This window comes from Leptodactylus fuscus, chromosome 6 (assembly GCF_031893055.1).
Source record: "Leptodactylus fuscus isolate aLepFus1 chromosome 6, aLepFus1.hap2, whole genome shotgun sequence".
NCBI classification, from domain to species: Eukaryota; Metazoa; Chordata; class Amphibia; order Anura; family Leptodactylidae; genus Leptodactylus; species Leptodactylus fuscus.
In genome coordinates, this window is record NC_134270.1 from 6780586 (window position 1) to 6794888 (window position 14303).

The 14303-nt window shown below is 39.0% G+C and overlaps 1 protein-coding gene across 5 annotated transcripts in view; it reads left to right on the forward strand.

The window, feature by feature from the left end:
- Positions 1 to 13240: 13240 nt before the first annotated feature.
- The window catches only part of ARHGAP44 (Rho GTPase activating protein 44), a 141350-nt gene continuing 140287 nt past the window's right edge, over positions 13241 to 14303 (forward strand). For all 5 annotated transcript variants that reach the window (XM_075279276.1, XM_075279280.1, XM_075279278.1 and 2 more), the window contains exon 1: positions 13241 to 13644. In XM_075279276.1, the coding sequence (XP_075135377.1) occupies positions 13592 to 13644 (53 nt within the window). In that variant the 5' untranslated portion in view covers positions 13241 to 13591. The remainder of the gene's footprint in view (positions 13645 to 14303) is intronic.

The window sequence follows — 14303 nt, forward strand, 5'->3', positions numbered from 1 at the left end:
TAGAAACCCCGGCATAAGGCTCCACAGCCAGAGACCAGAAGGACGGGCCAGATTTCCATTCTCTCTCTGCTTCTCGTATTAGTCCTAAAGTATTTAAACGGGTTTCTTGTAAGAAATAGACATCGGCATCAAGATATCTCAGATGTTCATACACTGCGTGTCTTGTCCTCCTTGCTCGGATGCTATTCACATTACTAGAGATAACTTTAAGATAGAAACCTGCCATCAGAACAACTAGGAATATGAGAAACAGAGAGATGGGCCCCATTGTCATAGATCAGAGTCAGAGGTGTCCTGGTGACCAGCTGTTTCCATGTCTGATTCGGACTGCCCCTCATCTCGGTGGGGTCTCCTCTTATTGGGAGGATCGCCCTCTGGCTCCTCCTCATACTCCGCCATCATTCGTGAGAGTTCTCTGTCTAGTTCTGCTTCTCCGTCTGACTCTGATAGGACACTAAATCTATTCCCCGTTGCAGTGACCTCGCCTGCACTACTTACTCTCATCTTTGTGGGCTTTTCTACCGTGGTCCACTCACCCTCAGGCTTACGGCTGGCTTTATCCTTCTTCCTCCTTTTATTATTGTTGGATGATCGGGCAGGAGAAGAGACGACCACTGAGGGTTGTACAACCTGCTCGACAACCTCCATGGTCGTCTCAATGGGACCTGACTCGGCCTGGTCTTGGGTGGTATCACCTGTATGTGGTTGAGGCTCCGCCTCCGTGACTACTGACCCTGACAATAGCGCCTCCTCCTCCTCCTGTATGTCATCAGCCGCTGCCAGCAAGTCCTCATCAGGGCTATCCTTACAGATGTTATGCCAGGCATCAGGACAATCTCTGTGGGGGTGACCGATCCGACCGCACAGGTTACACCTAATGCTTTGGCATGTGGCACTCACGTGGCCCATTTCATTACATAGGCTACACTTTACCATGGAGCATACACTGGCCACATGGCCGGCCTTCCCACACTTGAAGCACCGGCGAGGCTGACCCGCATAGAAGCAGATCCCTTTTTCTCGGCCTATAAAGAACGAATTGGGCAGATGTTGGGTTATGTTGTTCTGCTGACGCAACTTCACCAGGACCCTCCACCCACCGGTCCAGACCCCGTCTTCATCCCTGTTCTTACTAAGATCGGACATGAGGTCACAATGCCTCCTGAGCCAGATGACAATATCCTGAGGGGGAACGGCTTCATTCCAAAATACAATTGTGACAGAGGCTGTATCTGGCCTAGAGATGGGGATGAAACTGAACTTATCCCAACCTTCCGTATCTCTCAACCTGGTGAGATTGGCCCAGAACCGGTCCAGATCAGACATCAGCTTAAAACTAACATCATACCCCTGGCGGTCAGGAAGGTTTATGACGGCCAGGATATCAGTCGGCACAAAGCCCATCTGGGTACATAGGAGCTCTCGGACCACAAACCTCCTATCCGGCAGATCCTCCTTGGCACCTCCGTGCCTAAACCTGACTACATTCCTCCTCCTGAAAGCCTGGCCTGTATAATTGGAGTTTGATGCAAAAGATGGAGCACCGCGGCTCCAGGCATTCCCTGAGGAGGTACGGCCGGATCCGCCATCTTGGCGTGTTTGTGGGCGCTGTGTGGGCTGCTGAGCACCTGTACCATGTGGTTCTGCTACTGTGCGAGTATCCAGAGGGGGAAAGTCCTGCACACTGGACTGTCCTGTGTCCGCCCCACCATCAACCTCTATGTCTGCAATATCACCAGACTCCAGAGACTGGACTGCAGAGGGGTCTGACGCCATAGATAGTGAAGGAACCCCCCCAGAAACACCTTCCCCTGCTGGGCCGTTATCACATACAGGAATATCCATAATATCAGGCACATTAGTCAGACAATCAGCGGCAGCAGAGTCCTGCACAGCAGAGTCCATATTAGTATTATAGTCAGCGGCAGCAGAGTCCTGCATAGCAGAGTCCATATTACCACTACAGTCAGCGGCAGCAGAGTCCTGCACAACAGAGTCCACAACCTGTAACCCCAAATATGTTACTCCCCCAGTACCTTCAGGTAAGAGTCCATAGTCCTGCTGCAATGACTTGTCTCCTGGGACTTGTGGTGTCTGCACAGCTGCTACTTCATTACCATTAGGCAGGGGTCCATGACCTGGTTGCAAAGTGCTGGTTGCTGGGACTTGTGGTGCCTTGCTGAGAACTGCTGCAGGTTTTTGCTGTTGCTGAACACTGGTCGCTTTCCCGTACAAATTCCCTTCCTTAAAAGGGAAACTTGCTGGCTGCAGAACTGGTTTTACATGGGACTGCTGGCTGCCACCTTGAGAGGGTTCAGATCCAGCTTTAGCACAAGGTGATGGTGACTTCTGGTATTCCTGGAACCGCTGCTGGTTTCTGTATGATTCTCCCACCGGTCCCATTTGCTCCAGTACAGTCTCGGTCTCCCGTACGTTCTCGGCGAGCTCTTTCGCCAGTGCGCTCAGCTTCCTGTCCAGTAACACCAGTTTCTCAGGGCATGCAGACTTTTTTAGATTATAGGCACATTCAATCTGTCTCTGCAGATATATTTTACTGGCCTTCAATGTCTCCAGTCGCTTGACCAGTGCTGGTATCTCATCTGCCAGGCGCAGTTCTGGTGCTCGCTCAGTAGCTGTGACAGTCTGTGCATTGTTGGAAAGCTTTGCAGGTTGGTTACCCCCAGTATGGCTTCTGGTTGGTGTAGCCTGTGATTTCTGACATGCTACGGCTGTTGTCACTGCCATGGGCCCACAATGTCCAGACTGGGGACTATGTCCCAGTTTATTTCCAGTGACTGTACTGCTGGTACCTTGAAGCTTCCCCGCTGGTCTCCCTTTGATCTCCTCCACTGCCTTCACTACATTTTTGTAGTTACCGCTTCCAGATCTTGTCCGCTCAGACCGTACCAATACAGACTGCTGCATGTTCTCCTGCATGGTCTGCTTCTCCAGGGATGTTCTCCTCTGTCTGCAGGAGGGTGGGGTGGACTGGACACCTGCAACCTGCAATGGAGTCTGCACAGGCTGCAAAGTTTGCTCCTTACATTCAACCATTTTGCTTGGTTGTTGCACCGTACTACTGCTTGCTTCCGTTACTTCTTCCTTTACAACTTTCTTCCCATCTTGGCTTGCTGCACTAGGACTGCTGACACACTGGACACGATTCCCATTACTGGGGACTTTAGGATTTCCATCCATTTTTTTAGTTGTCTGGGAATTGCTTCCCAGAGAAGGCCTTGGAGCCTGGGCCTTGGCAGGGGAACTTCACCACCCAGGGCGGCCCCGCCCTGGGCTATCTCCAGACATCAGGAGCCTCAGGAGAGCTACAAAAACACGTCCTCACAGCTAGGAGGTAGTATTATAGTAGTTATATTCTTGTACATAGGAGTAGTATTATAGTAGTTATATTCTTGTACATAGGAGTAGTATTATAGCAGTTATATTCTTGTACATAGGAGTAGTATTATAGTAGTTATATTCTTGTACATTGGAGTAGTATTATAGTAGTTATATTCTTGTACTTAGGAGTAGTATTATAGTAGTTATATTCTTGTACATAGGAGCAATATTATAGTAGTTATATTCTTATACATAGGAGGTAGTATTATAGTAGTTATATTCTTGTACATAGGAGTAGTATTATAGTAGTTATATTCTTGTACATTGGAGTAGTATTATAGTAGTTATATTCTTGTACTTAGGAGTAGTATTATAGTAGTTATATTCTTGTACATAGCAGCAGTATTATAGTAGTTATATTCTTGTACATAGGAGTAGTATTATAGTAGTTATATTCTTGTACATAGGAGCAGTATTATAGTAGTTATATTCTTGTACATAGCAGCAGTATTATAGTAGTTATATTCTTGTACATAGGAGGTAGTATTAGAGTAGTTATATTCTTGTACATAGGAGTAGTATTATAGTAGTTATATTCTTGTACATTGGAGTAGTATTATAGTAGTTATATTCTTGTACATAGCAGCAGTATTATAGTAGTTATATTCTTGTACATAGGAGGTAGTATTATAGTAGTTATATTCTTGTACATAGGAGCAGTATTATAGTAGTTATATTCTTGTACATAGGAGTAGTATTATAGTAGTTATATTCTTGTACATTGGAGTAGTATTATAGTAGTTATATTCTTGTACATAGGAGTAGTATTATAGTAGTTATATTCTTGTATATAGGAGTAGTATTATAGTAGTTATATTCTTGTACATTGGAGTAGTATTATAGTAGTTATATTCTTGTACATAGCAGCAGTATTATAGTAGTTATATTCTTGTACATAGGAGGTAGTATTATAGTAGTTATATTCTTGTACATAGGAGTAGTATTATAGTAGTTATATTCTTGTACATTGGAGTAGTATTATAGTAGTTATATTCTTGTACATAGGAGGTAGTATTATAGTAGTTATATTCTTGTACATAGGAGCAGTATTATAGTAGTTATATTCTTGTACATAGGAGTAGTATTATAGTAGTTATATTCTTGTACATAGGAGCAGTATTATAGTAGTTATATTCTTGTACATAGGAGTAGTATTATAGTAGTTATATTCTTGTACATAGCAGCAGTATTATAGTAGTTATATTCTTGTACATAGGAGGTAGTATTATAGTAGTTATATTCTTGTACATAGGAGTAGTATTATAGTAGTTATATTCTTGTACATTGGAGTAGTATTATAGTAGTTATATTCTTGTACATTGGAGTAGTATTATAGTAGTTATATTCTTGTACATAGCAGCAGTATTATAGTAGTTATATTCTTGTACATAGGAGGTAGTATTATAGTAGTTATATTCTTGTACATAGGAGCAGTATTATAGTAGTTATATTCTTGTACATAGGAGTAGTATTATAGTAGTTATATTCTTGTACATTGGAGTAGTATTATAGTAGTTATATTCTTGTACATAGGAGTAGTATTATAGTAGTTATATTCTTGTACATAGCAGCAGTATTATAGTAGTTATATTCTTGTACATAGGAGTAGTATTATAGTAGTTATATTCTTGTACATAGGAGCAGTATTATAGTAGTTATATTCTTGTATATAGGAGTAGTATTATAGTAGTTATATTCTTGTACATAGGAGGTAGTATTATAGTAGTTATATTCTTGTACATAGGAGTAGTATTATAGTAGTTATATTCTTGTACATAGGAGTAGTATTATAGCAGTTATATTCTTGTACATAGGAGTAGTATTATAGTAGTTATATTCTTGTACATAGCAGCAGTATTATAGTAGTTATATTCTTGTACATAGGAGGTAGTATTATAGTAGTTATATTCTTGTACATAGTAGTATTATTGTAGTTATATTCTTGTACATAGGAGCAGTATTATAGTAGTTATATTCTTGTACATAGGAGTAGTATTATAGTAGTTATATTCTTGTACATAGGAACAGTATTATAGTAGTTATATTCTTGTACATTGGAGTAGTATTATAGTAGTTATATTCTTGTACATAGGAGGTAGTATTATAGTAGTTATATTCTTGTACATAGGAGCAGTATTATAGTAGTTATATTCTTGTACATAGGAGCAGTATTATAGTAGTTATATTCTTGTACATAGGAGTAGTATTATAGTAGTTATATTCTTGTACATTGGAGTAGTATTATAGTAGTTATATTCTTGTACATATGAGTAGTATTATAGTAGTTATATTCTTGTATATAGGAGTAGTATTATAGTAGTTATATTCTTGTACATTGGAGTAGTATTATAGTAGTTATATTCTTGTACATAGGAGGTAGTATTATAGTAGTTATATTCTTGTACATAGGAGTAGTATTATAGTAGTTATATTCTTGTACATTGGAGTAGTATTATAGTAGTTATATTCTTGTACATAGGAGGTAGTATTATAGTAGTTATATTCTTGTACATAGGAGCAGTATTATAGTAGTTATATTCTTGTACATAGGAGTAGTATTATAGTAGTTATATTCTTGTACATAGGAGCAGTATTATAGTAGTTATATTCTTGTACATAGGAGTAGTATTATAGTAGTTATATTCTTGTACATAGCAGCAGTATTATAGTAGTTATATTCTTGTACATAGGAGGTAGTATTATAGTAGTTATATTCTTGTACATAGGAGTAGTATTATAGTAGTTATATTCTTGTACATTGGAGTAGTATTATAGTAGTTATATTCTTGTACATTGGAGTAGTATTATAGTAGTTATATTCTTGTACATAGCAGCAGTATTATAGTAGTTATATTCTTGTACATAGGAGTAGTATTATAGTAGTTATATTCTTGTACATTGGAGTAGTATTATAGTAGTTATATTCTTGTACATAGGAGTAGTATTATAGTAGTTATATTCTTGTACATAGCAGCAGTATTATAGTAGTTATATTCTTGTACATAGGAGTAGTATTATAGTAGTTATATTCTTGTACATAGGAGCAGTATTATAGTAGTTATATTCTTGTATATAGGAGTAGTATTATAGTAGTTATATTCTTGTACATAGGAGGTAGTATTATAGTAGTTATATTCTTGTACATAGGAGTAGTATTATAGTAGTTATATTCTTGTACATAGGAGTAGTATTATAGCAGTTATATTCTTGTACATAGGAGTAGTATTATAGTAGTTATATTCTTGTACATAGCAGCAGTATTATAGTAGTTATATTCTTGTACATAGGAGGTAGTATTATAGTAGTTATATTCTTGTACATAGTAGTATTATAGTAGTTATATTCTTGTACATAGGAGCAGTATTATAGTAGTTATATTCTTGTACATAGGAGTAGTATTATAGTAGTTATATTCTTGTACATAGGAGCAGTATTATAGTAGTTATATTCTTGTACATTGGAGTAGTATTATAGTAGTTATATTCTTGTACATAGGAGGTAGTATTATAGTAGTTATATTCTTGTACATAGGAGCAGTATTATAGTAGTTATATTCTTGTACATAGGAGTAGTATTATAGTAGTTATATTCTTGTACATAGGAGTAGTATTATAGTAGTTATATTCTTGTACATAGGAGGTAGTATTATAGTAGTTATATTCTTGTACATAGTAGTATTATAGTAGTTATATTCTTGTACATAGGAGCAGTATTATAGTAGTTATATTCTTGTACATTGGCGTAGTATTATAGTAGTTATATTCTTGTACATAGGAGTAGTATTATAGTACTTATATTCTTGTACATAGGAATAGTATTATAGTAGTTATATTCTTGTACATAGGAGCAGTATTATAGTAGTTATATTCTTGTATATAGGAGTAGTATTATAGTAGTTATATTCTTGTACATAGGAGCAGTATTATAGTAGTTATATTCTTGTACATAGGTGTAGTATTCTATTACATAGGAGACAGTACAGATTGTGCACTTTATAGTATGACGCCAGGTTACAGTAGTGCAGATTCCATGTATACAGTATGTACTGCATTGACATCCCAGAATACCTCTTTAATGTAAATAATGAGCATTACATATAATTACGGTATGACTTACCTTTGCTCTGCTGGTTGTATTTCTTTTGTAGTCACACACAGTTTGCACATTTCGATGTTGTATTGTGCACTGTACAAGGTGATGATTTGTGTTTTCTGGAGCTTATTGAGGCGTCTTGTACAATCAGGTTTACTATTCTCTCTTTATTCTTATATATATCTTGGCATTGTATTTTAGCCATTGTTATATACTAGTTAATACCCAGTGGCCAGCTCTCTCAGTCAGGGCCAGTGTGTCCTCTTCATTGTCCCTGGGCCTTCATGTGCATAGCCCTGGCTCCTCGCCCAGCCCAGTGGTCTGTAAATATGGACGTCCGGATTGCAAGGCTCCGTCCTGCCAACTGCAATATCTCCCAGGCACAGCTACTGTAATAACGGCCAAATGAAGACTTCAAGGGCAGCTCTTGTGAGCAGATGTCAGGTACCCAGGAGGTCGCAGAGAATGTAAATGATGTTCCAGAAATCTGTGGCCACGGCTCTAGCTTAAAGGGCATCTCTATTCTAAATTGCTATTAACACCTATCATGCCAAAATCATTGGAAATGCTATTTGTACAATGTATTTTTATTTCTCCCATCAGGTCACTGGATTAGATACAGATTTTTAGATTTACCATGAGATGGGATTGTCAGTACCCAGAGTCCTAAAGGTAATGGGGTCATTGCTTTGTGTCTGCAGTAGCCACTAGGGGGCGCTCCCTACATATGGATTCATAGACCTATCATTACACCTGCCCAGCAATGTTCGTTTATTAACCACCAAAGGTCGTAGCCATGTAATTTTTCTGTTCATGGAGGTCTATGAGGGCTTAGTTTTTACAGGACACATTGCACTTCATACATACAGTACTTGATGTCACCATTCCATATCCATATAATGTCATCTCTGATCACTAGTACAATATAGTGCAATGCTAATATACTGCATTATATGGGAACATCCAGAGCATTGTACACCAGCCTGTAGTATATACAATATATAGTATGATACATAGCCTGAACTATACTGAAGGGACGACTGCGAGCCCTGAATAGTCTCCAGTCATAGTAACAGGGACCCCAGATTTAGGATTTGGAATGGGGGGGGGGGGGGGGGGGGGCGATTGTCACAATTAGAGACTTTGGGCACAGGACATAAAGTTTGCAATGTTGTATTGTAATATAACATCTAATGACTGTCAGCAGGATCACATTGTGAACTGGAATGTAAAGTAACTTGGACTGTCCTGTTGGATTTTTGAAAGACAGGATCACCATAAAAATATTGTATTTATTAATAATCAAATATAAAAAAACACCAAAATTGTAGTTCATATAAATATCAAAAATACTGGCTAAATATCGGAGGACCAACACACCACAAAAATCCGGTGAGTGGCAGCAACAATAGACAGTAAAATATAAACATGCAAAAGTGTAACAAAGTGTATAAAACAGTAATATTATTATAATGTGTCAGCGAGCTGATAAGTATATGCACAGAAATAAATATAGTAGCAATAGCCCTAAATACAGATAGAAGTCAGTGTAGGGGCATAAAGGAATACACACATGTGAGTGCAAGGCTGAGAAGACATTACAAGTGAGGCGTGACACAAAGATTAACAAATGAAAGACTTTGAACACATTATATTGCAAAAATAATAATGAATATGCCTAGCCAAGCTGAGCGCACGGCCTGATGTAGCAATGTCCAATGTAGCAGTGCTGAGTGTGCGCTGAACTATGCTGCACACTTAGCTCTGCTGCATCTGTGTGTGTGCTGAGCTCTGCTGCTTCTCCGTGTAGCAGAGCTGTGTCAGCACTGCTACATCTGAGATGGGACCACAATGGAAACTGCTGTGGTCGAATCTTAGACTCCGCCTCCTCAGGCAGAACCAGCGTTGATTGGCCGAATGCTGTAGTCTGTATGGCATTCGGCCAATCAATGCTGGTCAATGCATTCCTATGGGAAAAAGTCAGCTCGTGCACATCGCAAGCTCACAGGGATCCCGACCAGATAGAGCCCCAAAGAGCTGGGTAACATTCCCCCCTAAATAAAGGTAACCCCTAGCAAACCCTGCCTGTACATCTGTCCCTGTCTCACAGTCACATAGGTCACAGTCTCAAATTAATCGAATGTTAGATAGATAGATAGATAGATAGATAGATAGATAGATAGATAGATAGATAGGAGATAGATAGATAGATAGATAGATAGATAGATAGATAGATAGATAGATAGGAGATAGATAGATAGATAGATAGATAGATAGATAGGAGATAGATAGATAGATAGATAGATAGGAGATAGATAGATAGATAGATAGATAGATAGGAGATAGATAGATAGATAGATAGATAGATAGATAGATAGATGGTCTTGTGAAGTATGAGTGATGTATGGTTGTCTGAGACAGACTTATTACACCAGCTCAGCAGTCAGTATCACACAGGATAGGATTAGATACAGCTCAGTATACAGTATTACACAGGATAGGATTAGATACACAGCTCAGTATACAGTATCACACAGGATAGGATTAGATACACAGCTCAGTATACAGTATCACACAGGATAGGATTAGATACAGCTCAGTATACAGTATTACACAGGATAGGATTAGATACACAGCTCAGTATACAGTATCACACAGGATAGGATTAAATACACAGCTCAGTATACAGTATCACACAGGATAGGATTAGATACAGCTCAGTATACAGTATCACACAGGATAGGATTAGATACAGCTCAGTATACAGTATCACACAGGATAGGATTAGATACAGCTCATTATACAGTATCACACAGGATAGGATTAGATACACAGCTCAGTATACAGTATCACACAGGATAGGATTAGATACAGCTCAGTACACAGTATCACACAGGATAGGATTAGATACACAGCTCAGTATACAGTATCACACAGGATAGGATTAGATACACAGCTCAGTATACAGTATCACACAGGATAGGATTAGATACACAGCTCAGTATACAGTATCACACAGGATAGGATTAGATACACAGCTCAGTATACAGTATCACACAGGATAGGATTAGATACACAGCCCAGTATACAGTATCACACAGGATAGGATTAGATACACAGCTCAGTATACAGTATCACACAGGATAGGATTAGATACACAGCCCAGTATACAGTATCACACAGGATAGGATTAGATACACAGCTCAGTATACAGTATCACACAGGATAGGATTAGATACACAGCTCAGTATACAGTATCACACAGGATAGGATTAGATACACAGCTCAGTATACAGTATCACACAGGATAGGATTAGATACACAGCTCAATATACAGTATCACACAGGATAGGATTAGATACACAGCTCAGTATACAGTATCACACAGGATAGGATTAGATACACAGCTCAGTATACAGTATCACACAGGATAGGATTAGATACACAGCTCAGCAGACTGTATCACACATGAATGGCTTAGATACACCAGATCAGCCACTACCTGAAGCCTCCTAGTAGACAGAACAGTCCTGCTGCCAGTGAAGCGTCCACTAGGACACGGATTTCTCTTGTTCCATCACGACCTCCTTGTACCCACCCAGACATTTTTGGATACGACAACATATTATGCATCTGTCAGTGAAAATTAACCCCCTGTGCTGAGCGGAGTGTTCCTTCAATAATAGATGAAAACATGAAAGCGGAGCAGATAAATAATTTATCCTTAAGTATCAGAGGACTTGACTGCTGAGCGTCTTACTGCTGACCAGGTCTGACCAGATGGAGGCGTCTTATAGTGGGTGCACCTATGGAAGACCGAGTTGACACTTGCCATTGTCCTGTTGGTTTTTGCAGCATCTAGTACAGTGTAAATTTGGAGTCACCTTACGGCGGCGGATGGGGTGTCGCTCACTGCGGAGATCGCCATAGAATCCTAGGGCCATATTACTTCATGTCATGCTCATCTCTAGGATCTGCTGACAACCACATAGAGATAGGCAAAGACAGAATTTACTGACTCAGAGTTGTCAGGGTAAATAATGTGGTAGCCATTAGGGTAGCCCAATGGTCCAGCAGACCTGGAGTCTGAGACATCTTCCCAAATAGCCCCTTTGTGGCCGAGATTGGTAAAGTTCTCAGGGCTCGGATCAAACACAGGAATAATGATTAATTCTCGTTATAAATTATTTATATACAAACTCATTGTCACAAAATATCAGAGAAATAGAAATGTCAGATTGCTGTGAATCTCATCCTGCAACTCTGTCTAGGATTTGTACAGATCTGCAGATTCTTACAGGTGGGGTCTGGTCAGAGAAGGGGCGAAACAAGACAGAACAGTGATTTTCCTGCTGCCTTATAAGAAGAATCTCAGTGGCTGCTTTTGGGTAGTGTAACTTTTAATGAGAAGTTGTTGAGTCCTAGACATGTCTGTATGATACAAGGAAAAAGGGTTTCATCAGTTGTCAGACTGTGAGAGGGAATAAATATTGGCCTGAGAGAAGCAGAAGGGTCACAGGTCATCTAGTCCTTCTGACCTGGGCGGAGATATGCACTCCATAGACAGATTATACCCGAATATAATAGATAGATAGATTGATAGATAGATAGATAGATAGATAGATAGGAGATAGATAGATAGATAGATAGATGGATGGATAGATGGATAGATAGATGGATGGATAGATAGATAGATAGATAGATAGATAGATAGATAGGAGATAGATAGACAGGAGATAGATAGATAGATAGGAGATGGATAGATAGATAGATAGATAGATAGATAGATAGATAGATAGATAGATAGGAGATAGATAGATAGAGAGATAGATAGATAGATAGATAGATAGGAGATGGATAGATAGATAGATAGGAGATAGATAGATAGACAGGAGATAGATAGATAGATAGATAGATAGATAGATAGATAGATAGATAGATAGGAGATGGATAGATAGATAGATAGATAGATGGATAGATAGATAGGAGATAGATAGATAGAGAGATAGATAGATAGGAGATGGATAGATAGATAGATAGATAGATAGATAGATAGGAGATAGATAGATAGACAGGAGATAGATAGATAGATAGATAGATAGATAGATAGATAGATAGATAGATAGATAGGAGATGGATAGATAGATAGATAGATAGATAGATAGATAGATAGATAGATAGATAGGAGATAGATAGATAGAGAGATAGATAGATAGGAGATGGATAGATAGATAGATAGATAGATAGATAGATAGATAGATAGACAGGAGATAGATAGATAGATAGATAGATAGATAGATAGATAGGAGATGGATAGATAGATAGATAGATAGATAGATAGATAGATAGGAGATAGATAGGAGATAGATAGATAGAGAGATAGATAGATAGGAGATGGATAGATAGATAGAGAGATAGATAGATAGATAGATAGATAGATAGGAGATGGATAGATAGATAGATAGATAGATAGATAGGAGATAGATAGGAGATAGATAGATAGAGAGATAGATAGATAGGAGATGGATAGATAGATAGAGAGATAGATAGATAGATAGATAGATAGGAGATAGATATATAGATAGAGAGATAGATAGGAGATAGCAGAATATAATAAGTGATAGAAGAATAGATAATCCGGGTAGACATATACAGTAGATGACATTCCCTTCTATCACATTCAGCACAGTCAGGACTACAGTTCCCGGCGTGCAGTGCTGCCCCGCGCCTGCGCACTGTGTGCCTGCTGTCCGGGCTGTGAGAGCAGATCTGATGAGCGCAGAGAGGGGGAGGACCTGGCAGGGCTCGGAGCATGCAATAAATATCACAGCAGACAAGGAGGGGGCTACAGGGCTGGACCCCTCTACCCTGGATACCTACTGCACCACCCATGGATGCCCTGTGCCCACTGGCACCCCCTGTGCACTGGAGGATGCTGTGTGCTGCAGCCCCCCTATAACAGGGGACATGTAATGTGCTGCTGACACTGGGGGGAGGGTCTATTTATTTATTTATTTTCTGCATCCTATACACGGAAAGCTGCAACTAATCTCCATAGATATTCCTATATACCTATAGCTATATACTGTAGACTGCCAGGATGAAGAAGCAATTCAACCGGATGAGGCAGCTGGCCAACCAGACAGTGGGCAGGTAAGACCCCAACCCCAAGGATGGGACCCATTCATTCATCCAGCCACATATCTATTCTCTACTGATGGTGGTGCTAGCAGCCTCCCTGCCCCTTAACCCCTGCAGTGCCGGCTGGGAGGACTCAGCCATCCTACTGCCCAGACATTGTCATCTCCTGTGCAAACCTGCTGGACAGCTATCCCTAATACCTGAGGGGTTATCAAACAACTATCTATCTATTTATCTATCTATCTATCAATTTATCTATCTATCCATCTCCTACCTATGTATGTATGTATCTATCTCCTATTTATCTATCTATCTATCTATCTATCTATCTATCTATCTATCTCCTATCTATCTATCTATCTATCTATCTATCTCCTATCTATCTATCTATCTATCTATCTATCTATCTATCTCCTATCTATCTATCTATCTATCTATCTCCTATCTATCTATCTATCTATCTATCTCCTATCTATCTATCTATCTATCTATCTATCTATCTATCTATCTCCTATCTATCTATCTATCTATCTCCTATCTATCTATCTATCTATCTATCTATCTATCTCCTATCTATCTATCTATCTATCTATCTATCTATCTATCTATCTCCTATCTATCTATCTATCTATCTATCTATCTATCTCCTATCTATCTATCTATCTATCTAT